General features: G+C 45.6%; 1 protein-coding gene across 2 annotated transcripts in view; it reads left to right on the forward strand.

Annotated features, from left to right (window-relative positions):
• Window positions 1–26543, forward strand: part of IQGAP2 (IQ motif containing GTPase activating protein 2) — a 604286-nt gene that overhangs the window by 447107 nt on the left and 130636 nt on the right. For both annotated transcript variants that reach the window (XM_029575244.1, XM_029575253.1), the window contains 3 exons: window positions 449–616; window positions 2928–3070; window positions 4723–4893. In XM_029575244.1, the coding sequence (XP_029431104.1) occupies window positions 449–616; window positions 2928–3070; window positions 4723–4893 (482 nt within the window). The remainder of the gene's footprint in view (window positions 1–448; window positions 617–2927; window positions 3071–4722; window positions 4894–26543) is intronic.

Below are 26543 nucleotides of genomic sequence, written 5' to 3' on the forward strand. Positions count from 1 at the left end.
CCTTTCAAGTTTTTTCATTCTCTTTTCTTATAGTCTTATATTTGACCTTGTTCTCTTATATAAGTTGTACAGAATGTATACCAACTTGCATACGTCATTTTCTTTAAAATCCATACAATGTAACGTCCTGCTCCCCTCATATCATCCTTGCACTTTCCTATTAGCTATTTCAATTAGACACTACAGTTGAAGACTCCAGATATTGGGCATTGCAAATCAAAGTATTGGAGGTCAAAATAGCAACAAAGTGTCGCAGCACAGCATGTTTATTTAAAAAAAAAAAAAAAACAAAAAAAAAAAACTACAGGTTTTTTCAGGGTAAGGATAAGCATCACTAAAGCAGAGGAAGGGATGTGCTTGTGTAGTACGATGTAGAATTACAGCATTCTAATTTGAATTACTAGACAACATGATCTTTGATTAATTTGAGTATCTCTGTGTATATTAGTGGCTGCTGGCATTGCAGCGATAAACCAGGCTCTGAAGAAAGATGAGGCACAAGAGACTCTCGCTGCGTTACAGTCGCCCAGGCCGGGTCTGAAGGGAGTGGTTGTGGATTGCGCTGACACCTACCACAAGGACCTTACGCAGGCCGGGAGACAAAAGGCCGAAGAAGGTAAAAACCTATTAAAAAAAAATAAATAATAAGCATGGCGACTTAAAAGTTCACTGTGGTAGTCTGTCTTGAATAATATCCAGGTGGGCTCGGTCGTCTTCTGATGTTTGCAGAAAATCCAGTCCTACAGTGTTTTGTAGCTCAACAAGGGGTTTTAAATTTTATATACATATACATATGCTTTGGGGCAGATTTTAAAACGGTTACGCGCGTAATCACGTGTTTCCCCTCCTGTGTGCGCCGAGCCTATTTTGCATAGGCCCGGCAACGCCCACAAGCCCCGGGACGCGCATATGTCCCGGGGCTTGGGGAAAGGGGCGTGGCCAGAGGACTCTGTAGGGCCTCTAGGCCAGGGGATTGCATGCCGGCACTTGGCCGGCGCACGCAACCTAAGCCTTCCCAGAGGCAGAAACAACTTGGATAACAAAGGTATTGGGGGGGTTTAGGTAGGGCTGGGGGTGGTTAGGTAGGGGAAGGGAGGGGAAGGTCGGGGGAGGGGCTGGAAGCAAAGTTCCCTCCGAGGCCGCTCCGAAATGGCTCCCCGAGGGCTCGGCGTGCACAAGTGTGCACCCCCTTGCTCGCACCGACCCCGGGATTTTATAACATGCGTGTGGCTGCGCATGCATGTTATAAAATCGGGCGTAGATTTGTGCGCGCCGGGTTGTTGCAAGAGAATAGCATGTCATCTGTGGGGCAAATCCTAGCTTAATGATTAATTCCTTCCACACCAAGTTGATGCTTTCCTTCCAGATGACCTTGCTTCTCCAAAGCAGCACAAGGTCTGTCTGATGTGTCCCTGAAGGTCTTCTCTGAATAATCTATCTGCCTCAGCTACTCCCGATCTGCTACTCTAAGAGCCAGGAGCTCTCTGCACTTGGTACACTCATACAACTTCTCACTAACAAATGGATAATCATTCATATGACACTCAGTTAAAAGTCTGGCTAGCTTAACCGCTGTCTATATCTTAATATTGAGCTGTTAAAATTATTTAAGTTGTTTAAAGAATGGGGATGCTTAATGCAATTTAAAGTCCCTTAAATTTGATAGATATATTTTGTTTGCTCCATTTATAAAACCTCCCCTTCAACAGATGACTACAATTGCTTATCAGTTGCTAAGGTCAGGGTGAATTACTCACTTCTTGAAGCAAATCCCTCATTGACTTAAATGAAAAATTTTCCTTCCTAATTGAAGTAACAAATATATATATATATTTAAAAAATGTGACTGGGGAGAGGAGGTGGGAAAATGAACACTGTTCACTACTATAGGAAATAGTTCTCACACCTTTCCACAGCAAACCATTACCCTTTTGTAAACTTTTAATACAAGTGCAGTTTTTATTCAATCCAGCCAACTCTTGTTTTTTTTTACAAATCTTAAACACTTTCCTCTTCTAGCAAAACAAATACTTGCACCTCAATAAACCAATACATTTGCAGTTTAAGACAAAAAATAAGCTTTTATGTATTTCAAGTCCTCTCACACCAGTAGATGCCACCTCTGTTGGCCCTTCCTCAGAACCATATTTGAATCTGCCATATGCATTCTGCTTTAATGTCTAGATGTATCTGTTGTACTGTATTGGTAGAACTATGGATTGTATTTAGAGCTCAACATAGTTAACGTGCCATCAGAGAAAAGATGCAGCCATCCTTTTCTTCCATATTAATGGGTGAAATAAAAGCAGATCTAGCACCAACATTTTTTAGGTACAGTACTGGTCACTGCGTGCCACTTAAAATTAATTTTCATTGATCACTGTGGTCAGTTTTTAAAGACAAATGTAATTCCTGTTTCTTTTCCTTATACAGCTTGCAGGCAGTTCTGCAACAAAGGCCACTGAAAAATCTAAATAACTTGTTTGCCTTCTATCCATACATAGGAATCTGTTCACATGGTTAAAGAAATTGTTGAAATTGATTTGATAGGAACTATTGCTAATGAAAGCATTCCAGAGTCAGCATTGATTTGTAAGCACAGGATTATCTAATTGATTACTTTTCCATGTGTGCCTGCCACCTATACAGTAAATTTAATTATCTGATTGTGTTTCTGTTCCATACTTTAGAGCATAAGACTGTACAACCAGGATATAAAGTCCTTATTCAAAGCAATCTAATAAACTGCAAATATTTCTTTTTCTATTTGATATGAGATATGCTCCATTCCATTTAACACATCTGTCAGGTTCTGCCATTTAGAGTAATTTGATGAAGTGGGAGAAATGCGATTTACAGATTCATGTGCTGTATCCAAGTATACCCAGTGCACATTTTATTGTATTTTTTATGTATTCAATCTTCAGGAACCAATGAAAGTGCATGGATCACACTTAGAGTGAAGGACAGGTACGATTACTATTACAATGTGGAAACTGAAGAGGGCACTTGGCTTCTACCAGAAGGAGTTTTCCCAAACAATACTTGGCTTACCAGAGAAGAGATACAGGTACGGAACATTATTTGGATGTTTAGGGGGAAAGAAAAGAAAATGTATTTTTCAAATAGACTGATCCCTAAACAAATGAATTTGTGTGATGACATTTTATTCTGGGAACTTACGATACACTGGAAATGAAGCATGGTACGTTATTCCCTGTCTCTTATAGCATTCATCATTGATGTGTAGATCAGGGCTTCCCAAACCTGTCCTGTGGACCCCCAGCCAGTTGGGTTTTTGAATGTGTATGACATAAATTTGCATATATTTAGTCTCTAATATATGCAGACTTATCTCATGCATATTCATTACGAATACCCTAAAAATCATATGGTCTTGTGGCATTACCAGGACAGATTTGGGAAGCCTGGCATAAATGGTGAAACACATGAACCTTTTGTCTACATCAGTGGTTCCTGCACCTATCCTTGGAAACCCTCAGCAAGTCAGGTTTTCAGGATATCTGCAGTAAATATGCATAACATAGATTTGCATACACTTCCTCCATTGCATACAAATTTATCTCATAAAAGCATAAGAACATAAGTTGCTGTACTGGGTCAGACTGAGGGTCTATCAAGCCCAGCATCCTGTTTCCAACAGTGGCCAATCCAGAATACAAGTATCTGACAAATACCCAAATAGTAAATAAATCCCATGCTACTAATGCCATTAATAAGCAGTGGCTATTCCCTAAGTCAATTTGATTAATAGCAGTTTATGGACTTTTCCTCCAGGAACTTGTCCAAACCTTTTTTAAATCCAGCTATGCTAACTGCCTTAACCACATTCTCTGGCAATGAATTCCAGAGCTTAATTGTGCATTAGATTAAAAAACAAAATTCTCCAATTTGTTTTAAATGTGCTACTTGCTAATTTCATGGAGTTCCCTCTAGTCCTTGTATTATCTGAAAGAGTAAATAACCAGCTCACGTTTACCTATTCTGTAAGCTGTCCCCTGTCAGCTGTCTCTTCTCCAAGCTGAATAGCTCTAACCTCTTTAACCTTTCCTCATTGGGGAGCCATTACATCTCCTTTATCATTTTGGTCACCTTTCTTTGAACCTTTTCCAGTGCAGTTCATGCATATTAATTGCAGATATTCTAAAAACCTGACTGGCTTGGGGGTCCCTCAGGAAAAGTTTGGGAACCACTGGTCTATACAATATGTAAGTGCTTTTAATCCAAGAACTATTGCTTTAATTTGTTTTATGTTAAAATAGGCATTTTAGACAGGTTTAAGTCATGCAGTCTCTGGCCATCTATTTTTTGTCTTGTCGTATTGAGTGACATTTCAGTATAATTGTAAAATAGTATGAAGCAGAACAACTGGTCACTCCAGACCATGTGATATAATCAGATTCACTTTAGTGTTAATCTAGATTTTCTATTAACCCAGTGCCATTTTTTTGTGTCTGCATCCAATACTTGAATCCTACAGTCAAGACCACATCAATTAAAATGTTTAGCATTCCCTTATATTACCTTGATGGCGTGTTATTTTTTGTATGATATTAATTTTAGAGAAAAAGTGATTTCCTAATTCCCATCTGCAAATATATGTGAGATTGGTTCTTACAGATACATTTCTGCATGGATCCTATATGTAAAACTGTAACTTTGCTTGCCTTTTGACTGTGTTTACTTGATTTTTCTTTCCAGTCTATTATTGGGCAAGTTACGGCAAACTACAATCGTGAACAGCTGTGGTTTGCAAATGAAAATTTGATCATTCAGCTCCAGGCCCGTATCAGGGGTTTCCTCCTCAGAAGAGCTTACAGAGAGAGGATGGCCTACCTCCAAAGACAGGAGCCCTGTGCAATCAGATTACAGGTAGGTTGAAGCTAATGAGTCTCGCTGCTTGTGAATGCTGGCATGCAGCTGGCTTCTGGTTATCAGATTGCTTCAGGAATTGGTTCAGCACAGCCTGCGTCCACTCGAACTTTGCAAATCTGGATAAATAGGGAAAAAAGTGAACATACTTCATACAAATGTTAAAAGTCAACTAAAGGAATGGGGTTAACAATTTTACTTTTGTCTTGTCACGCAAGTGTAACTGAGCTAGCCGAAACTTCCTGCAAGTTCATGTAGGATTCACCTGAGACCTCTGCCGAACCTTATGCTGTGTGAAACTCTGTATTCTCATTCCATATTGCTGAGACTGGCACAGTTTTCACCAGTAGCAATCTCCTGATTCTGGCAGGACTGCCACAAGGATTAGATCTATGCCCATTCCTCTTCAATGTCTTTATAAGTGTTATTTGCAGATGATATGAAAATCTGAAACAAAGCAGACATGCAAGTAGTGATAAGATGAAAGATGGCAAAGGTTTGGTAACTACAATTCAATTAAATTATGTAGAATCATGCATATGAGGTACAGAAATCCAAGGCCCAAGTACTTTTTTTTGGAGGGGAAGACCTAGCAGTCAGCAAACAGGAAAGAGACCTGGATGTTATGATCTCAAGATAGCTAGTCAGCATGTGACAAAGCAGTTGGAACAGCTAATAAAATACTTGAGTGCATAAAAAGAGGCAAATCTCTTAGTAACAGAAATATTACATCTGTATAGTTCGCTGGTCAGACCCCATCTTGAGTGTTGTCTTCAGTTCTGGGCATCACATCTATAAAAGGCCATTGATAAGACAAAGACAATTCAGAGGAAGGTCACCAATATGTTGCATGGCCTGCAATATAAGTCATATAGAGAGAGAGAGAGAGTGAAGGAGCTACAGATCTACTTTCTAAAAGAAAAAGGGACATAAAATACAAACATTTAAATATCTAGCAGACTTTTAGTGAAATATCAGGAAGTAGCATTTTCCCTAGACTGAAAAGCTCAGGGACAAGGGTTGTCATATGAAGTTGAAGGGAGGGGAGGCTCAGCAGGAAGGTATGAAAATATTTATATGCTGAGATGCAGGTGCACACCTGGAAATGATAAGAAGCCAAAACAGTGGCACAATTCAAGCATGAATGGTATCTCACAGAATCCTTAGTAGCAGAGGGAGAGGGAAGGCCACATATCGACTAATACCTATGACAGCACAGTAGGCAGACATAAATGGAGCAGATTAGGCGGTCCTCATCTGCACATGTCTTCTATGTTTCTATGTGGAAGCCTCCAAGAAGACAGATTTTTTTTTTTTTAACCAGAAAAGACCCCTGCACAACATCCACTCTTGCTGTGTTACTCCACAGTCTTCCAGCTCTGCTGTTAAATTCTTAGAGGGTCAGGTTTAAAAGATACCTGAAAACTGTCCTCTCTCATGCAAACAGCCACAACTTAACCAGGCTAAACTTTGATCTGGGAGTCATTTATCATCAAGCCAGTGGCCGTTACATAAGCACATAGAAATGTGATTGTGAATGAAAAAGTGCCAACAGGAATACCAGTGTTCTAGAGTTTAACGCTTGAACATTCAGAGGAGAACTGTTTTGCTGTTATCTCCAAAATATTCCTGGCGCCTTACTTCCTCACCTAGTTGTAGTTCTAGATTCTTTATACGTTTTGACAAACTCAAGAACTATAACAATTATCCAAGTATTTTATTCATGAACCTTTGAGAGTAGATGCTGCCTAACTCCCCAAAGGCAGTCTCATGCTGAAGACATCGTTGGCTGTTTGCGTACCCTGGGTCTCCAATATATGCAAATCTATCTCATGCATATTCATTGTGGCTATCCTGAAAACCCAACTGGATAGGTGGGCCTCCAGGGAGAAGGTTGGGAAAGATTGGGGTGGAGGGGATATAGAAAAGAGCAAAATAAAATGCAAAGGTGCTGAGAAGGCTGCCAGACATGAAGGCCAAACGTCTTAGTTCAGCATGCAAGACTGTTGGTTGATACCTTTTTTTATTGAATTTTCCTGATAACACTGGAGGCTAATTTCTGAGAGTTAAGCTCACAACAGGTCTGTGCAGAATGAGTAAGGGCAATGCCTGAATACCCAACTGGCCAGCAGCACTGTTTGTTTTCAGAATCATAAAAGGATTTAGGGAGGGGGGAGGAGAAGTTTACCTGGGTAATGCTGCATTTGTTTGCTTTTGATGTGTGAAGAATTCTGAGTGGAATTGGGGAGGGAAACATTTTCAAGGGTACTGGATAGTGAGCAAGGATATCTTTGTTTCACTACTGAGCGGCTGTGATTTTTCATAGCATTTGATCATTATACAGAGTGACTGTGACGACATTTCTTTGCTAAGAACCCTTGGTGCATTGGTTCTGAACCCTGTCCTGGGGACACATCCAGCCATCTGGTTTTCAGGATATCCACAATAAACAGACATAAGGATAAATTTGCATACAATGGAGGCAATGTTTAAATGTCTCTCTCTTACATATTCATGTGGATATCCTGAAAACCAGGCTGACTGGGTCGGTTCAGAGGACTGATTTGAGAACCTCTGCCATTGTGTAACTAATTATGAAAGGAGCTTGTGATTTTGGAAGCAGTCTTTGTTTTTAAAAAAAATAATCTTCTCTTTGATAGGTGTTAACACTGATGCTTGACATCGTAATGACCTACAATCGATGTATTTTTCTCTCTCTGGTTTTAGTAAAGAAAGGCAATTTATCAACAAACATTCAGGCCGATGCAGAAACGATCGTTGGAGAACGGGCGCTCCGTGTTGAGCACCCACTCTCCCGACGTGCTAAAAGGAGGCGCTAGGGACAATTACGCGCCCCTAGCACCTCCTTGGCCTAGGAGAGTTAGCTCTGTCAGCGGGTGCAGGAAACCGACGCTCAATTTTACAAGTGTCTGTTTCCCGAACCCGCTGACAGCAACCAGTTAGGAAAACAGACGCCGGTAAAATTGAGTGTCCGTTCTCCTAACTGGACCAACTGGCACACTGGCGGTTTCCCCGAGGACAGAGGTGGGGATTGTGTGTATATTTTAGCTTTTTCAAAAGCATGTGCATAAATTTCCTCAGGAAAACATTTGTGTACAAATTAGCAGGTGTAAATATGCCTGGGTAGTTTTGATGGGATAAACATCGAAGTAACTTACAGTATGTGTAGTATTTGCCAACTTTCTTATGCGTGCTGTTAAATTACCCCAAAAATGTTTAAATAAAGGGTTTGTGAATGTCTGCTATAGTGGGGCAGCTGCAGTTCTGCAGCAGGTCCTCCTGTAGTGTTCTGGGCTGTGTACGCATGCACGGCCAGAGGCACAAGAGAGCATCCAGCAGGATGGAAGAGCTGCAGTGTTAGCAGGGTCCCCCCCATCCCATGCTAGCAAGTGGAGTCATCTCCCCCCCCATGGTGGAAGGTGGCAGTGCTGGCATAATCTTCCGCCAGTAGAAGAGAAAGCTCTGGTAGGATAAGAAGTGTGAGCAGGAAAGAATACACCACAAACTCATCACCTTACCAAACGCCCTTGCTCCCCCAAAGACATCAACACATAAACAATCCCATGCACTCTTCACACACACACTCGGAGATAGCTACACACACACACATGCACTCACACCCTGCCCTCCACATCATCCACTCCCACAAACATGCACGCACTCACACACACACTGCCCTCCACTCCCACAAACATGCACGCACTCATACACACACTGCCCTCCACTCCCACAAACATGCACGCACTCACACACACACTGCCCTCCACTCCCACAAACATGCACTCACCCAAACACTGCCCTCCACTCCCACAAACATGCACGCACTCACACACACACTGCCCTCCACTCCCACAAACATGCACGCACTCACACACACACTGCCCTCCGCATCAACCACTCCCACAAACATGCACGCACTCACACACACTGCCCTCCGCATCAACCACTCCCACAAACATGCACGCACTCACACACACACTGCCCTCCGCATCAACCACTCCCACAAACATGCACGCACTCACACACACACTGCCCTCCACTCCCACAAACATGCATGCACTCACACACACACTGCCCTCCACTCCCACAAACATGCACGCACTCACACACACACTGCCCTCCACTCCCACAAACATGCACTCACACAAACACTGCCCTCCACTCCCACAAACATGCACGCACTCACACACACACACTGCCCTCCACTCCCACAAACACGCACGCACTCACACACACACACTGCCCTTCACACACTGCCCTCCACTCCCACAAACACGCACGCACTCACACACACACACACTGCCCTCCGCTCCCACAAACACGCACACACTCACACACACACACTGCCCTCCGCTCCCACAAACACGCACGCACTCACACACACACAATGCCCTCCGCTCCCACAAACACGCACGCACTCACACACACACAATGCCCTCCGCTCCCACAAACACGCACGCACTCACACACACACAATGCCCTCTGCTCCCACAAACACGCACGCACTCACACACACACACTGCCCTCCGCTCCCACAAACACGCACGCTCTCACACACACACACTGCCCTCCGCTCCCACAAACACGCACGCACTCTCACACACACACACTGCCCTCCGCTCCCACAAACACGCACGCACTCTCACACACACACACACTGCCCTCCGCTCCCACAAACACGCACGCACTCTCACACACACACACTGCCCTCCGCATCAACCACTCCCACAAACACACACACACACACTGCCCTCCGCATCAACCACTCCCACAAACATGCACGCACTCACATGCACGCGCTCACACTGCCCTCCGCATCAGCCACTCCCACAAACATGCACGCTGTTGGAGGTGTTAGGTTAAATAGAAGAGAGCCTGGGAGCTTAATGTCTGGTGTTGAGATGATTTGTTTATTGGGGTTGTGGGACTTTAGAAGCTAGGGGGGCCTTATTGGCTAACATGGTTGAATGTGGATATAGGCAAGGGAAGAAGTCATTACAGTACTGAGGGAACATATTTTAAGCTCATTTTATCCTGTCATTTTTGATGGGCTGTTCTGCTAGTTTTTAATAGGGATGTAGATGGTGAAATATTTTTTTCTTGTTTTGAATATTTTTTTAAATGTTTTTAGTGTGCACTAACTCAAAATAGTGCACACTAACAGGCCGATACAGTAAGGGCGCGTAAGAAAAAGTGTGGCAGTGCCGGGCGCCCGCTCGTTTGCCGCACGCACAGTTTGGTTCACATACCGCTTGACGCAAGCTGCGTCCAAAGCGCGTCCATGAAGCAGAATCCATTTTACTGTATAGAGTGCTATACAGCGCCTATATAGTATCCTGGGTGCGCTGGTACCTGTCATTTCAAATGTCATTTGAAATGACAGGTAGTGGATGGTTCTCCTACGCTCAGGCATTGGGGATTGCCAGTCCTCTCTCCCCCCCTCCCGAAGCAAGGCGCAGGGCGAAAATCGACTCGACATGTTATTAAAGCAAATAGAAATTGTAACAAAAGTAAACTTACTGCATGCTTCCAGCAGCCCCAGTCCTCTCTCCCCTCCTCCCGAGGTGCGCACCACGGCTCCCCTGCCTCCTGGGGGCGGCCGGCGGCAAAAGCAGCTTCCAGCAGCCCCGCCGGCGAAGGTGCATGAATGCACGTCAAATTTGGGCGCTCAAGGCAGCGAAGGCGCATGAGCGTACGCCGTGACCTGAGAGGAGGGGGGGGAGAGAGGACTGGCAATCCCCAATGCCCGAGCGTAGGAGAACCAGGCCCGAGCGTAGGAGAACCAGGCCACACCATGTTACTTGCTTGCTCCAACCCACCCACTTATTTGACCGGAGCCTGCCTAATGCTGTCACATCCCTCTAACGCCAGGGTAAGGGTAGGCGGTAAATTAGCGGGTTAAAGTCGCGGCAAAACAGTTGGTTAAAAAGGCGATAATTGGGCCGCACGTTACTGTATGGGAGGGGATAGCTAATCCGATCGTTTACATATCATATACATGCCGCGGGCGGAAAGGGATACGCGTCAATTTAAAGAAGCGGTAAGAATTGGTAAAAACGGATAGTGAATCGCAGGTTAGACTTACGCGGCCAAATTGTGGGTACAAAGCGGGTTAGAAACAGGGTAACCGCGGCCGCACTTTACTGTATCTGCCTGCCAGTTATTGTGCACTAATTTGATTTAGTGTCTGCTACTTGAGTTAGGACACAATAAAAACTAAAAAAAGAAAAAACTTGAAATTTCAGGGTTTTCTGTAAAAATAAATAAAGGCATGAAACATAGACAGTTGTTGACATTACTGTAGTTTCAAACGAAAGTACAACCCTAGGGGTCGATTTTAAAAGGTGCGCGCATCCACGTGTGCGTGGATCCCGGCGTGCGCACATGGAAGCGCCGATTTTATAACACGCACGTGTTGGCGCGCACATGTTATAAAATGCATTTCCCGCACGCCCATGTGCGCCGTTTTTTTCATGTTCATGTGCGCAGGTGGCCTGCTCCGTGAGCGGAGGAGGGGGGATTTTAGAATACTACATGCAGCGATGCAAGTAGGGCTTCCCCAGTACCCTCCCAGTCTGCTTCAATTAAGGGACAGACTGGGAGGGAACTTTCTAACCCTATCCTTCCTCCCTCTTCCCCTCTCCTCCCTGACCCCTAAACCTACCCTATCTAACCCCCCAGTGTTTTTGTTTTGATACTTACTACTTCTCCGGAGCAGCAGTAAACTCCGTGCGTTGGCAGGCTGCTGGCGTGCGCTTCCCCGGGACAGCGCGTGGCTGGGCCTCTTCTAAAATGCGCGCGGTGCTGCCTGCAAGACCCGACCATGCACGTAAAAAAAATTGGGGGTTACGTGACCATGCACGTAACTCCCAATTTTTAGGCGTGCGGGCCTTTTAAAATTTGGGCACTAGTGCAGTGCATATGGAAAGTCTCCAGTTCGGTCCCTGAGTTGGCTGTGACTGATGATGATGCAGAAGCAACGTTTACAGCCCCTAGGTCGGGGGGGGGGGGGGGGGTCTTAATTTAGATCCCATGTTATAGGGCTCTGAAAGAAGCCCCGGGGCCTGTCCCCTGGCTCAGGGCCATTGCTTTAGTGACCAGATTAGCAACAGTAGAAAGCCAGGTCTAATAAAAAATAGGGGAAAAATCTTCATGGTGCCAGAATCCCAGCGCTGGTTCCGATCAGGGATGTGCCATTATTTAAAACGATACGGAAATAACATTTGTTGTTTTGTGTTAACAAAAGCGTGCTCCAAATTTAGTGCATGCAAAAGCAACCAGGAACAACATGAAGTTCAAACAAAACCAGATTTTTCCATGCACACCACTGGCTAGTTCCAAAGGAGCTGAAAGAAAAAGTTTGCAGATAAAACTGGTGGACCCAAAAAGAGCCAAAATCACACCAGCACAGCACTACATTAAAAATAGAAAAAGGACTAGTTTGAGAGACACCATTTCCAAAATGCTGCCTGACAATAAAAAAATCTTACTAGTCTTCGTTCATGCTCCTGTTTATTACATTTCTGGATGTTGTGAAGTTCTCTTTTTATTTATTAAAATATTTACATGCCACACTATTCATAGTTGTAGGCAGCCTACAGATACAAATCATACAAATAAGAATAGTACAGAGAAATGCAGCTCTTTTGTTGTGGTTTTATCTGATACTGAAGGCCATTTGGTCCTTCTGCCTCTTCGCTCTTGTATTTCATCTTAGTGTGTGAGCTGATCGCTCTCTGTTTTAAGATGCGGGAGGGGGGTTCCCACTGTTGGGGCAATATCTGAGTGAGTCTTTTTATTTCTGACCCAGGGAAAGAGATCGGGACGTGACTGATGGTGTTTTATAACACACTGCACCTGAGCAAGTTCTGGTGCAAGGCCAGAGCCCTTGTCATCTCCTAGGTCAGGGGTGGCCAACTCTGGTCCTTGAGAGCCACAATTAGGCCAGATTTTCAAGATGACCACAATGAATGCATGTTTGTGGCTCCCGAGGACTACAATTGGCCACCCCTGCCCTGAGTGCTGTACATCTCCTGCTTGTCCAGCCATCCATCTCGCTACATATTTTGTTACTTTAAGCTCTTTACAGCTTTGTGAAGAGGAGATGTAAGCCAGCCTAGCGGTTACTTGTATATTCAAATGAAAACATCCTTACCTCATTCTGCTCTACTAAACTCATAAAGGGCATGTACCCTCAGTAGTTAGTCACAAATACATTACATTCCTGAACATACCCAGATCGGTCCAGACCAGTGGCTTATGCATTCCTACCAGCAGATGGTGGCAGAGAGCAAACATTGAAAATGCCACCTGCAGCCCCTCAGTATTTCTCTGCCGCCAACAGATGGTAGAGGTGCATACCTGCAGTCCTGATTGTTTGTTTGGACGTTCAGAGAACTTTTTTTCTGCTCCTCAGGGTCGCTAGGTCTTGGTTTCTCAGACCATCCCCCTGGGTTGAGATTGGGGGGAGGGGGGAATTGGATACGCCTGGGGTGCTAGCCTGCTACTTCCAAGGCCCCTGATAGCCAGGGGATTGGCTCCCTCTTCGGCCTCGAGGTCCCCTCCTTGTGACAGCTGCAAGCTGAGGGAAGTATCCCTTTAAGGGGTTTTTCTTTTGGCTCTCTTTATTAAAGTTTTATTTGTTTACTTTTTTTTAATGTGCTTTATTTTTGCTCTGCTTCTGAGCGCAGCAGCTGTGCCGGTTAATCGGCCTGCCTGACAGGGCTGCCGCCGTCCAGGCTGGGAAGGTAAGGGCCTATGGGGGAGTGGGAGTCCCGGGTACTGCAGTTTGGGGTTCTGACCCTTACCCGGGGAGGGAAGCAGACAAGGTCCGACGCACATTGGAGTATTGTGGTTCTTGGCGCCAATGCCTTTTTTTTTTTTTTAATTCCTCTCAGCCAGTCTTGGCTTTCCACACGGCGGTGGCGATTTCTTAACACGCCAGAGGCAGGGACTCAAGCGGCCCCCTGACAAAAAAAATATAAATTGTTTCTTTTCCTTTTTCTGCCGCCAGAACGCCTCACAATGTCAGACTTGCCGACAGTGGGGGCTTGTGCAGCCTGCGGATCAGGGGCAGTCCCACTCAACTCCCTTTCTCTCTGCACGGGTTGTGCTCAGGGAGTGGAAGACTTATTGTCTAAGGACAAACGGGATAAGAAATCTGCCCGCTCACTGGAACCTGGTTTGGATGCTAAAGTCCCCAGGGAGGGACAACCTGTTAAGGAGGCACTTCGCGGTCTGCCCGCTCTTTCTCCTGCGGGGTGGGAGCAGGGGGCACAAACTTGAGAAGGATACGGACTCGACTAGCAGTGATCCTGAGGGAGATTCTTCCCTGTCTAATGGGTTTTCTACTGAATTTATCCTATTTATGCATGAAGCCTTCCTGGCTAGGAAGAAGTTTCATAGACGTCCCAAAGATATACCTACCAATCCCTTCAAAAGGTCCCAGGGTGCCCTGGAGGGCTCCTTTCAGGGTCTCATTCACCCCAAGCGGCTCAGAGTGGTCTCAGTGGAAGGGAATCAGAAAGATCCGGGGGATTCTGATAACCCTCAGGGCAAGGGCTCTTCCTCTCCAGGAGCAGATCCGGAAGGGGATCCAGATGTGAATCATTTCCAAGATCCGGATCAGCCTTTTTTGGAATCTGTCCCAGAGGGTGATAACCCTCGGGTCATTCGGCTTTTCAATAAAGAGAAGTTCCGTCCGCTTATCCCTCAAGTTCTGGAGGAGCTGGGGGTCAAAGTGTCTCAGGAGGAGTCTGACAATGAAGGTGTGAACCTGGTTCTTGATGGTTTTCGGGGGCCTCCCAGTTCCTTCCCTATTCCAAAGAAAAAACAAAAACTCATTAGCCAGGAGTGGGATTTCCCGGACTCGGGCCTCAAGGTAGGAAGGGCGAAGACTATGCTGTATCCGCTGTCGGAGGAGCATCTAGATCGCCTCAAGATGCCCTTGGCGGATGCAGCGGTTTCTGTGGTTAGCAGGAAGACCACAATTCCAGTTACGGGGGCGGCTGCTCTCAAAGACTTTCAGGATTGAAAGCTTGAAATGCAGCTCAAACGTATAGTTGAGGACTCTTCCTTGGGTCTTCAAGCAGCCATCTCTGCTAGTATGATGCAACATGCCTGTTTATGCTGGGTCCAGAAACCACAAGATCTGTCTTCTTCGGGTCATTTGTCCCTGGTTCAAGCAGCTCGTCTGGAGGCGGGAATTGCCTATGTGGCGGATGCCTTGTATGACCTAGTATGCACGGCTGCCCGAAGTATGGTTTCAGCGGTATCGGCGTGGCGTCTCCTCTGGCTCCGGAATTGGTTGGCGGACGTCTCATCCAAGACTCAGTTGTATAACCTTCCCTTTAAGGGAAAGCTGCTCTTCAGCTGCTCTTCGGGGAGGATCTTGATCAGCTTATGAAGTCCCTTAGGGAGAACAAGGGGAACAGGTTACCAGAAGATAGGAAAGGCTCAAGAAGACCCTTTGCACCTCGCCCCTGCTTTCGTGAGGCACTCAGATTTCGTCCCGGGAAAGGAGCTCCCTCCTTGGGCCCTTAAGCAGTCATCAAACCAACAGCGCTCCTTTTGTGGACCCGGTGGGTCGTCCAGAGACAGTTCGTCGAGGAGCCGCTACTGGCAAGTCGGCCCAATGAGATCAGGCTTGCCCACTCCTCAGACGTGATCACCTCTGACCAGTGGATTCTGGAGGTTATTCGTCATGGCTACGCCTTAGAATTTTCTCAGCTTTTCAAGAAGTCCTTTCTGTAGTCGCGCTGCATTTCCCAAAACAAACTGGAGGTGGTTCAAGAAACGCTTCAAAGATTAGTCTTGTTGGAAGCCATTGTCCCGGTGCCCATGGGCGAGAAAGGTCACGGACGCTACTCCATTTACTTTGTGGTCCCAAAGAAAGAGGGCAGGTTCCATCCCATTTTAGACCTGCAAAAGGTGAACCGGAGTTTACGCGTTCCCAGGTTTCGGATGGAGACTCTGCGCACAGTCATTGCCGCAGTTCACAAAGGGGAGTTCCTGGCATCCTTGGATCTCACGGAGGCATACTTACACATTCCCATTCGAGAGGATCATCAAAGATTCCTCAGGTTAAAGGTGCTCGGAAACCATTTCCAGTTCCGGGCTCTTCCGTTCGGTTTGGCCACGGCTCCTCGCACCTTTACGAAGGTCATGATTGTTGTAGCAACGTTCTTGTGGAGGGATGGAATTCTGGTGCATCCATACCTGGACTACTGGCTTATCTGTGCCAAGACAGAGGAGGAGTGTTCGTGTTCAATTCACTGGGTGATGCAGGTCTTGGAGACCTTAGGTTGGGTGATCAACTTGGCAAAGAGTCACCTGACTCCATCCCTGTCGCTGGAATATCTGGGGGCCACACTTTGATACCCTAAAAGGCAGATGTTCAAGTTGCAGGGCCAAGTTCGACGACTGCTTCGCCTTCCATTTCCAAAGGTCTGGGACTACTTGCAAGTCCTAGGATCCATGGCATCGACCCTAGAGCTAGTCCCTTGGGCCTTCGCTCATATGCATCTCCTGCAGAGGGCCCTGTTGACCCACTGGAATCCAGTATCAGAACAGTTCCACATTCCATTGCCCCTGCTGAAGGAAGCCAGAATGAGCTTAGCATGGTGGCTAACAAAGGCCAATCTGCAGAAGAGCATGCCCCTCGAAGTTCCAGATTGGGTGGTAGTGACAACGGATGCCAGCCTTATGGGCTGGGGAGCAGTGTGCCTGGGTCATTCGGCTCAAGGCCTATGGTCAGCAATGGAACAATCCTGGTCTATAAATCACCTGGAGACAAGAGCGGTGCGCAGAGCTCTTGCATATTTTCTCCCCCTGGTCCAGGGGAGAATGGTAAGGATCTTCTCAGACAATGCAACGATGGTGCCTTATGTCAATCGCCAGGGAGGCACCAAGAGCCAGGCCATGGCTCGGGAAGCCCAGCTCCTTTTCCTATGGGCAGAGAGCCACCTCCAGGAGATTGCGGTCTCTCACGTGGCAGGAGTAGACAGGAGAATGAGCATTGTCCCAGGACGCATGGAAGTGCATTTGTGCTCGATGGGGGATGCCTCAGTTGAATCTAATGGCGAGAGCAGTCAACATAAAGACAAGATTCTTCAGTCACAGGCGTGAAAGAGGCTCAGTAGGGCTGGATGCTCTGGTATGCCCGTGGCTGACAGGAGTTCTCCTCTGTGTTTCCACAGTGGCTGCTCATAGGTCTCATTCTAAGGCGCATACAGGCACATCCCGGGTCGGTGACTCTCGTGCCACCGGAGTGGCCACGTCGTCTGTGGTTCGCAGATCTGATGCATCCGTCGGTGGAAGGACCCCTCTCGCTAGTTCATTTACCAGATCTCCTATACCAGGGTTCCATCTTTTCGGATCGGGAGGATCGTTTCTCTCTCGCAGCTTGGCTTTTGAGAGGCGCATGAGGGGATTTTCAGAGTAGGTGATTTCTACCCTTCTCCATTCCAGAAGACCTGCCACGTCAGGATCTGGAAAGTGTTTGAGTTCTGGTGTATTCAACAAGGCTGGGATCCCCTTGTCAGTTCCGTGCCTCAGATTTTGGCCTTTTTACAGCTGGAATTATCCAAGGGCCTCACGTTTTTAAGTGCCTTTGGGTGACAGTGTCGGCCCTGGGCTGTCTCAGGGGTAAAGTACAGGGGAACAATTTGGCCTCTCACCCTGACATCCTCCAATTTTTGAAAGGGGTGAAGCATTTGAAGCCTCCTCTTTGTAAACTGTGCCCGAAATGGAGTCTCAAGTTGGTCTTACAGGGCTCTGTGTGAGGACCCCTATGAACCCTTGCATAGGGCTTCTCTGAAAGCTCTGACTCTAAAGAGAGCTTTTCTGGTGGCGATTTGCTCGGCAAGGAGAATTTCAGAACTCCAAGCGCTCTCATCGTAATCCATTTTTAGAATCAATAATGACAGTGTGTCGTTGCGTGTGGTCCCCTCTTTCTTACCAAAAGTAGTTTCTTTTTTTTTATTATTATTAACAATTTTTATTGAATAAACCTACTTATAACAATGCATTTGGCAAATTATACAACATAAGGATCCTTCTTACATATCAATGCATGTTCGCACATTACAAATATAATGAGAGTAAAGTAGGATTTAAGCCCTACTCGTCCCTTCATCCACCAAAAGTAGTTTCTGACTTTCATGTTAATCAGACGGTGAAATTACCAGGATTTCCGGCATGGTCTCGGGACCTAATTATGGGGAGGGATCTCCATCTTTTGGATGTGAGGCGAGTTCTCTTGCATTACCTTAAGGTCACTAATTCCTTCTGGTGTTCAGATCATCTCTTTGTGTCTTTTGGTGGATCCAAGAAAGGTGCAAAAGTGTCTAAGGCTACCCGTTGGTTGAAAGAAGCTATCTCCACGGCTTACGTTATCAAGGGTCATCCAGTATCTTCAGGTCTAAAGGCGCATTCTACGAGAGCTCAAGCAACTTTGTGGGCGGAGTGCCAGTTGGTTTCTCCCCAAGACATTTGTAGGGCCGCAGTGTGATCCTCCCTTTATACTTTCACAAAACATTACTGTTTGGATGATCAGGCGCCTGAGACTTCTACTTTCGGCAGAAGTGTGCTGAGAGTGGATCTTACGGGTTCCCACACGGTTTAGGGGTGCTTTGGTACATCCCACTGGTCTGGACTGATCTGGGTATGTTCAGGAAAATTGGTTCTTACCTGCTAATTTTCATTCCTGTAATACCACAGATCAATCCAGAGGCCCGCCCTAGTAGTAATACCGAAAGACTAATTTTCTGGTGTCTGTCTTGCATTCAGAAGTGTTGATGTTTTAAGTAACCAAGTTCGATAAAGCAATACTTTGTATAATTGTTGAACATTTTTTGAAGACTTCAGTGGTCTAGTTCTGTTTCGGGATATCCAGGCTGGGTTTTGTTCACCCTCTTTTTAAATTTCCTTGGTCTAAACTTGGGTTCAGATTAATACTGAGGGGCTGCAGGTGGCATTCTCAATTATAGGCACAGTCTCAGTTTGCTCTCTGCCGCCATTTGCTGTTAAGGATGCACAACCTACTGGTCTGGAACGAAAATTAGCAAGTAAGAACTGATTTTCCTTTAGTCTACTAAAAAGGTGTCACCAGGCAGATTGTTTACCCTTTATTGCTGTGCATCTAGAAGGACAAACATGGCAACCAAACTGCCTTAATTTAATAAGAAACGTAATTGTAAAGAAGTGGTTCTTTGTATCTTGTAAACATCCCTCTCCTCTGTCCCTTCTCCCCTCCCCGGTGCAGTCACCAATAGAGCAGTGCCTGCAGAATATTTACTGGAATCTCTGTGCAACTCTCCAGGTCAAAAGCTTGGCAGAGGTCCAGCAAATGTGAAACCACACCTGGTGTAACACAACAGATCTCTGTGTACAGTGTTCCCATGGCTTTGTTCAGAAAGCATTTTCTCCCTTTCCACAAGCTACTTGCCGTTGTTGTACAGTATCTGTCATGATATAAAAATGTTTCCAAATTGCAAATTTGCTTTTACATTTGGATTCTTAGAAACTGTTAAAGCCAGGTAATAAAATGTCACACAGGTTGTGAAACCTGGCATCAGATATTCATTGTAAGGGCAGGGGTGCAGTGCACCACAAAAGCCACCAGATATGCTGAGAGCTGATTGATATTAGAGCTTGTATGTGACAGTATAACAGGAATTGGTATGTCTCACGATCTGGAAGCTTTATTAACTAAATATGCGGATACACCATGAGGCACTGCTGAAATAAACAGCTGAAGCACTGAACCCAAACCCGTTAGGTTGCTGGGGATATTTTATATGTTAGCTTGCTATTTTAATAATATCGGGGCAATCTTTAAACTACCTGCATAGCTGCAGTCTTTGCACTGATTTTTCAAAGAAAAAGTATGTGCCGCCTTTTCCGTTGAAAATTGGCCTAGGGAAAAGGTTTGGGAGAGATTTGTGGTAACTTTCTCTGAGAACGCTTTTTCTGGCCCAAGCTATGGTGCCGTTTTAAAAATCCAAAATTTTATGCACGTTTTCTCCCCCTGGTTTAAACCCGTCCCGGGAGCACCTGCACCTCAATGCAGGGTTGTGGAATTTTATGCATAATTTTATCCGCATGGGAGGGGGGGTTTAATTTTCAGACAGTTACACTGCGAGAAAGGTTTTACCTGCAGAGAGATCTCCTGTCTGAGAATTGCCCGCCCTATGTGCAGGTAAAAGTATGTGCATGGCTCCATTAGATTCCAGGAAGGGTAAATTTCAAAGGCATGTTTGTGCTGACAAAATGCTTTTCTTGTAGAAAAGGCCTGCTATAAAATTTGTAGCTCCAAAAAAGAAGTAAATAGATCTGTGAGTGAACACACAAGCTTCAATTGCATTCAAATTATATTATGAAAGGACTCAAAAAAAAAATAGTGAGATGAGATTAACATTTCTTTGTAGTGGATTTCTAGAGACCTTCATTTTTATTTTACTTTTTCCTGAGAATTTCAATGTTATAACCACAAAAAAAAATCAGTCGGAAAATGACTTTTAACATGGGAGACAAATCAATGGAAAACTTATTGAAATTACCTGGAAAAATAAAATAACAGAAAAAGTTCATCCATTATTTTGTCATTTCTTAAATTCGCCACAGTGTTCATTTGATTTCTTAAGCAAGTGCTGACATCATTAGCACATTCAAAGTTGATCCTGGCCCAAAATTGCTCGGCTGACATGCAGGGAAACTTGCGTGCCTATATCCTGTATTTGTGTAAATTGTATCCAGATGGAGCACACATGTTCCTGGGGGCAGAGCTGGGGAGGGGTTTAGATTTGTCACATCCTTTTGGAAAATTCGAGTGTGTGCGTAAAATTTCCCGAAAAAATTCTGTGTGCATGCTAGCCAGTGCAATTGTATGCGGCTGGTTTTAGTGCGATCACTTTCAAAGCAAACTTACATGCATACGTTTGTTTTGAAAATTGGTGTAACTTATTTACCCCCCATCCCCCCAACGTCTAATATTAATAATAACTCCACCACTTAGAGATATTCAAATTACATCAATCAAACCGGACAAAAATGTCCCATCACCGTTTGTATATTGTACTTATATTCTTACTACTTAATATGAATTTCTATCCTATTCCACAGATATTATAAATCTTTAAAAAGCACCTTAACAAAAAAAAGTTTTTTGGAAGGGGTTGTTGGTGTCATATAATTGTTTGTGCCCCCGGCACTATAGCTGTTTATAATATATATTTTTCTTTAAATGCAATCTCTAATGTGATTTAAATTGAATGGCTTAAAACTTTAAATAATTCCACAAAATTTCATGTAGTATAAACAACCCCCGCTTAATGTTCCATATTGTTAAGTCCCCCCCCTCCCCCCCAATTTTATTTTTTTTTTTTTGTTAAGGTGTTTTTTAAGATTTATAATAACTGTGGAACCAGAAAATCTGCCCCTGAAGAGAAATTCATAGTAATAGTCAGAATATAAGTACAATATACAAACGGTGATGGGACATTTTTGTCCGGTTTGATAGATGTAATATTAATATTAGGATGGGGGGTTAACACTGTATTAACAGTTTCACTTCAGCAGTATTGTACTTTTAAAGATTTGGTGGATGGATATGGCAACTTGTGATACTGTTTTACATAATCCCTGCCATTTCAGGCAAAGTTTGCTTCCCCTCCCCCCACTATATTGTGGAACACTGTGCATGCCTGGAAAAAGTCGGCCATCTGTTGGCTTGCCAGTTGTTTGCTACCATAACATGTAACCCATTTATATAGACTTGCTTTTATTTACAAAATAATTTTTGTGTTCAAAGTTTTAGAAATGCTTTGCGATGCTAATAAAAAATATATATATTTTATGTACCACCTATAAAGCTTGTTTACCTCATTTTGGTATTTTAATAAGCAATCAGTTACTGCTCTATAGTTTAAGCACAATTTTCAGCTGTTCCATGTGGTGGTTGTCAGAGAGCACTTTAAAATATTTGTTGCACATTTTGTTTAATCCGGGGTAGTGGAAGATGCCATGGCATCTATTCTTCAGCTGGTCCATAATTCCTTTGCCAGCCTTGCTGTTGATTCTGCCTTTCATTGCCTGTCTGATCATTTGTGTTTATATATACACACAGTAACTCCATTGTTTTTTGCTTAAAATAAGATATTTAAAGAGCAGTCTCTTCTACTTACAGCAAAATTTAAATAGGAGGCTGAGGGGAGAATGGTGCTGATGATATCTTCCTCACTCTATTTTATTAAAATAGAGTAATAGTCATAAAGAGGAGTGCCAGTTAATTAGTTGGACTTAGGGGAAATACCAGCAGCAGGATATATGCTCTCTCCCACAGCCCCTTCAGCTTTTCCTTAAAGGCTTGTTGGAGGTAAATGCCTCCAGTTAGGTGCTGATTCACAAGATCCTAGCCCAGACCAGCTCTAGCGGCATGTTTTCATAGCCCAGTTAATTCACGAGAGCTCTGAGAAGGTATTAAACTGGGTAGGTAAAGAAAACATTTGTAGCATATGTTTCTCCTCTATAACCTTCTTTTCCCAGCAGGGATTTTAATTCCCATTGTGTGGGCAGAAGGGTGGATTCTGCCAAGCACCCTTTATCATTTGCTTACAGCTGGATCAGCCGGTAAAGAGGAAACCATGATGCATTAACCGAAGTTTGGGTCTCTTCCTGTGCAGTCCGCCACAGCAGGCATCAGCCTGCTAATAAATGTACAGCAGAGGAACTTGTGTACATGTGTAGCTCTGAGGCAGACCAGCCTACTCTGGCAGTTCACATAACTGACTTGCAGAAACATGATACTGACTGGATCAGAAGCATCAGGGAGATGAAACTTATTGAAGACCCTGGGTATTTCAACTTTCCCTGGGCTAGTCTGTTGGAGGCTTATGCCTCTGTATTTTTTCCTCTTCATTCACTTATTTTGTCTCTAAAGCAATTTGAAATACTATGTTCAGTTTTGTTTTGTTTTGTTTTTTGGTCAGAGCTGGATTTCATAATTTTTTGTCTGACTTTTATAATTGTTTTGTATTTTTCTGGTGTTTTATTTATGATTGTAATCTCATCTTTACTTCCTTTCATCTGCCCTGAGCATATTTGGAAAAGTGGTTTATAAGCTGAAACACAAAGTTGGTACAAATTTAAAAAGTAGTTACCCTATTGAATGCCCAGGAAGTAAAGCTGTCCAAGAATATGGTTTTATAAATTCATAGCAAAGATTTTGGCTGCAGCGATAAATAAAAAAATTAAGACATGGGAATGTATTTATTTATTTGAATTTATCTCATGCCTTTCCATTGAAGGAGATTTACAATGTGTAGGGTATTCATTACAAAAATGGCAACCCAGACCATTGCTGTTGAAATTTTAGATCAACAGACAAGGGGAAAGGATTTTCTACTTGGACAAACAGGATGGTAGTCCTCACACATGGGTGACATCATCTGATGGAGCCCGGGCACAGCATGCCCAGCATGCCACTATCTACGCGTCCAAGCGGAGTCACTTTTCAGTCTCTTCTTTTTCATGGAGCTGTTGTCTCGCAGTTGTGGAGTTCGTTTTTTTTCCCTCGGAAAATGTCTTTTCCTGCGCTGGGTCCCTCTCCATTCCTCCCGGCTTTAGTTAGCTGGCAGCATGGTAAGTTTTTGCCTTCTGTTTGGTCAATTCCCAGTAGTGCCATCCCTCGGTGTCTACCAGTCATTGACCATTCGGCCATTTTTTCATCATGACGACGGGTTTTCGTCGATGCCCCCAGTGCCCTCAAACTGCCCCTCATGGAGCCACACAGTGTGTCCTTTGCCTGGGGGCATCACACGACATTCAGGGTTGTCGTTTTTGTGACCTGATGACCCCCAAGGACCGGCACGCCCGCCTGGACAAGATGGAGAAGCTGTTCAGGTCCAGGAAGTCTGAACCCTGAACACCAGCATCGGGAGCATCGATGGCAAGGGGAACGGATGGACACCAATCCCTCAGTGTCCACCCCTCCTCTGGGGCCTCTAGTGGAGAAGGGTGCCAGAGATCGGCCTTCACAGTCTCCTCTCGCTCAAGGACTTCTGGATCGTCTCCTTCACCCTCGGCACCGGGGAAAGACCAGGCCGAGCACTGTGGGAAGTCCCGGAAACATTGTCACCATTCTTAGGAGAGGCTCGCAGACCTGTCCAGTACTGACGACAACTTCTTTGACAAGGTGAGGGATGCTGTGTCTCGGTTAAAGGGTCATCATGAGACCCTGCAGCTTCTGTCAGCCAGTACGTCAGACCTGCCATCCTTGGCCAGGAAGTCCTCACATCAAGGCCCAAGGAGGCCTTTCTACTGCCAGAGTAAATACTACCCTCGCGCTTCTTGCGGCCGGGCCTAATGGGTAGGCTCTAGGGGATGCTCTAGACAGCAGTGGACCCCCAGACGTCAGCCGGCTCTCCAGACAAGCCCCACTACGGGATTTTGACTGTGAGGGAGCATAAGCCAACCGTCTGTACTCTCGACGCAGAATCCACCAGTCGGTGGCTGGTTACAGCTCTTTCTGGACTGTTGGCCCAGTGTTAAGTCGGACCAATGGGTTCTGTCCTCCATGAGTTGAGGGTACCGGCTGAACTTCCTGGGTGTTCCTCCAGACTCTCGCCTATGCCCCTCTTGAGGTCAGTCCTTTGCATCAGGAAATACTGTTGGTGGAGCTTGCTGCCTTGGTAAAGGTCAGGCTGTCGAGCCTGTTTTGCTGAGACAGTGGGGGCAGGGGTTCTACTCCCAATATTTCCCTGATTCCGAAGAGAATAGGGGGACTCCATCCCATTCCAGACTTGAGAGCCTTGAACAAGTTTCTAGAAAGAGAAAAGTTCAAGATGGTCTCTCTGGGCACCCTGATTCCCCTCCTACAAAGAGGAGATTGGCTTTGCTCCCTCGATCTGAAAGATGCCTACACCTACATCAAGATCTTCCAAGGTCACAGGAAGCGTCTGGGCGAGCAACATTTTCAGTACAGGTTGTTGCTGTTTGGCCTGGCCTCTGCCCCGCTGTGCCTGGCCATAGTGGGGGCATATCTCTGCAGGTTGTGGGTGCATGTGTTCCCCTACCTGGACAATTGGCTCTTCAAGAGCCCCACCCAGGAGAGAGCAGTACAGTCTCTGTGTTTGACCTTTCGGGTGTTAGTCCCTGGGGTTTATCATCAACTACCCAAAGGTCCCATCTTGACCCATCGCCTCAGTTGAACTTCATTGGTGCCAGGTTGAACACTGCTCAGGCCTGCGCATATCTTCCATGCACGGGAATGGTCCACCAGAGCCTGCAGATTTCGGCTCGCCGCATTTTGTGCCTCTTGGGACACATGGCCATGACTGTCCATGTTACTGCCTTAGCTCGCTTGCATATGCACAGAGCTCAATGGGCCTTGCTGTCCCAGTGGCAACAGGCCACCCAGGACCTTTACTTCCACATCCCGCATTAATCTGCCTCTCTGGGACTCCTTGTCTTGGTGGGAGAGGCTGGCCAACTTGGAGCAAGAGGTGCCTTTTCAAAATCCCCCTACCCAGATTGTGCTCACTACAGACACCTCCAGGCTGGGGTGGGGTGCCCATGTGGAGGAGCTCCTCCTCCTAGGGCTTGTGGTCCATCCAGGAAGCTCAGTGTCAGATCAACTTCTTGGAGCTTCGTGCAATCTGGTATGCACTCTGGGCATTCAGGGATCGGCTGATCAACAAAGTGGTTCTGACAACCAGGTGGCAATTGGTACATCAACAAACAGGAGGTATGAGGTCGTTCCTCCTGTGCCAAGAAGCGGTTCAGATCTGGTCCTGGGCTCTATCACATGGTATGGTGCTCTGAGCCATGTACCTGGCCAGGATGGAGAATGTGGTGGCGGGCAAGCTGAGTCGAACTTTCTGACCCCACGAGTGGTCCCTGAATCAGGAAATGGCAGATTGGATCTTCCGCCTTTGGGAAACCCCGGACATGGATCTGTTCACATCCCCCTGCAACATTTCTACTCCCTGTCCAGGGTGGATGGCAAACCAGCCTCAGATGCCTTTACCCATCATTGGGGCAAGGGCCTGTATGCGTATCCTCCGCTTCCCCTGAAGCTTCAACAGGACAGGGGAACTATGATCCTCTTAGCCCCTCATTGGCCAAGGCAGGTCTGGTTCCCGCTCTTGCGGGATCTCTGTCTGGGGACCTCCCCAGACGTCGTCATGTAGGATCGGGGGACGCTGCGCCATCCCAATCTCTGGGCCTTGTCCTTGATGGCCTGGATGTTGAGAGATTGATTCTGCAGCCCCTCAAGCTCTCTGATGATGTGTCTCAGATCCTGGTGGCTTCTAGGAAGCCTTCCATTAGGAAGTCTTATGGCCTGAAGTGGAAGAGGTTTTCCATGTGGTGTGAGCACTGCGGCCTGGATCCGTTCTGCTCTACACCAAAGCTACTTGATTACCTCCTGCACCTTTCAAACCCTGGCTTAAAGGCCAACTTAGGGTACACCTGAATGCAATCGGTGCTTAGCACCAGGGCTTGGATGGTTCACTCATCTCTGTGCAACCCACTGTGAGTCACTTTATGCGGGGTCTGCTTCAGAAGAAGCCTCCCTTGTGGCCTCCCGCCGTGTCCTGGGACCTCAGTGTGGTGCTAGCTCAGCTCATGAA

This window comes from Rhinatrema bivittatum, chromosome 1, assembly GCF_901001135.1.
Source record: "Rhinatrema bivittatum chromosome 1, aRhiBiv1.1, whole genome shotgun sequence".
Lineage (NCBI taxonomy): Eukaryota > Metazoa > Chordata > Amphibia > Gymnophiona > Rhinatrematidae > Rhinatrema > Rhinatrema bivittatum.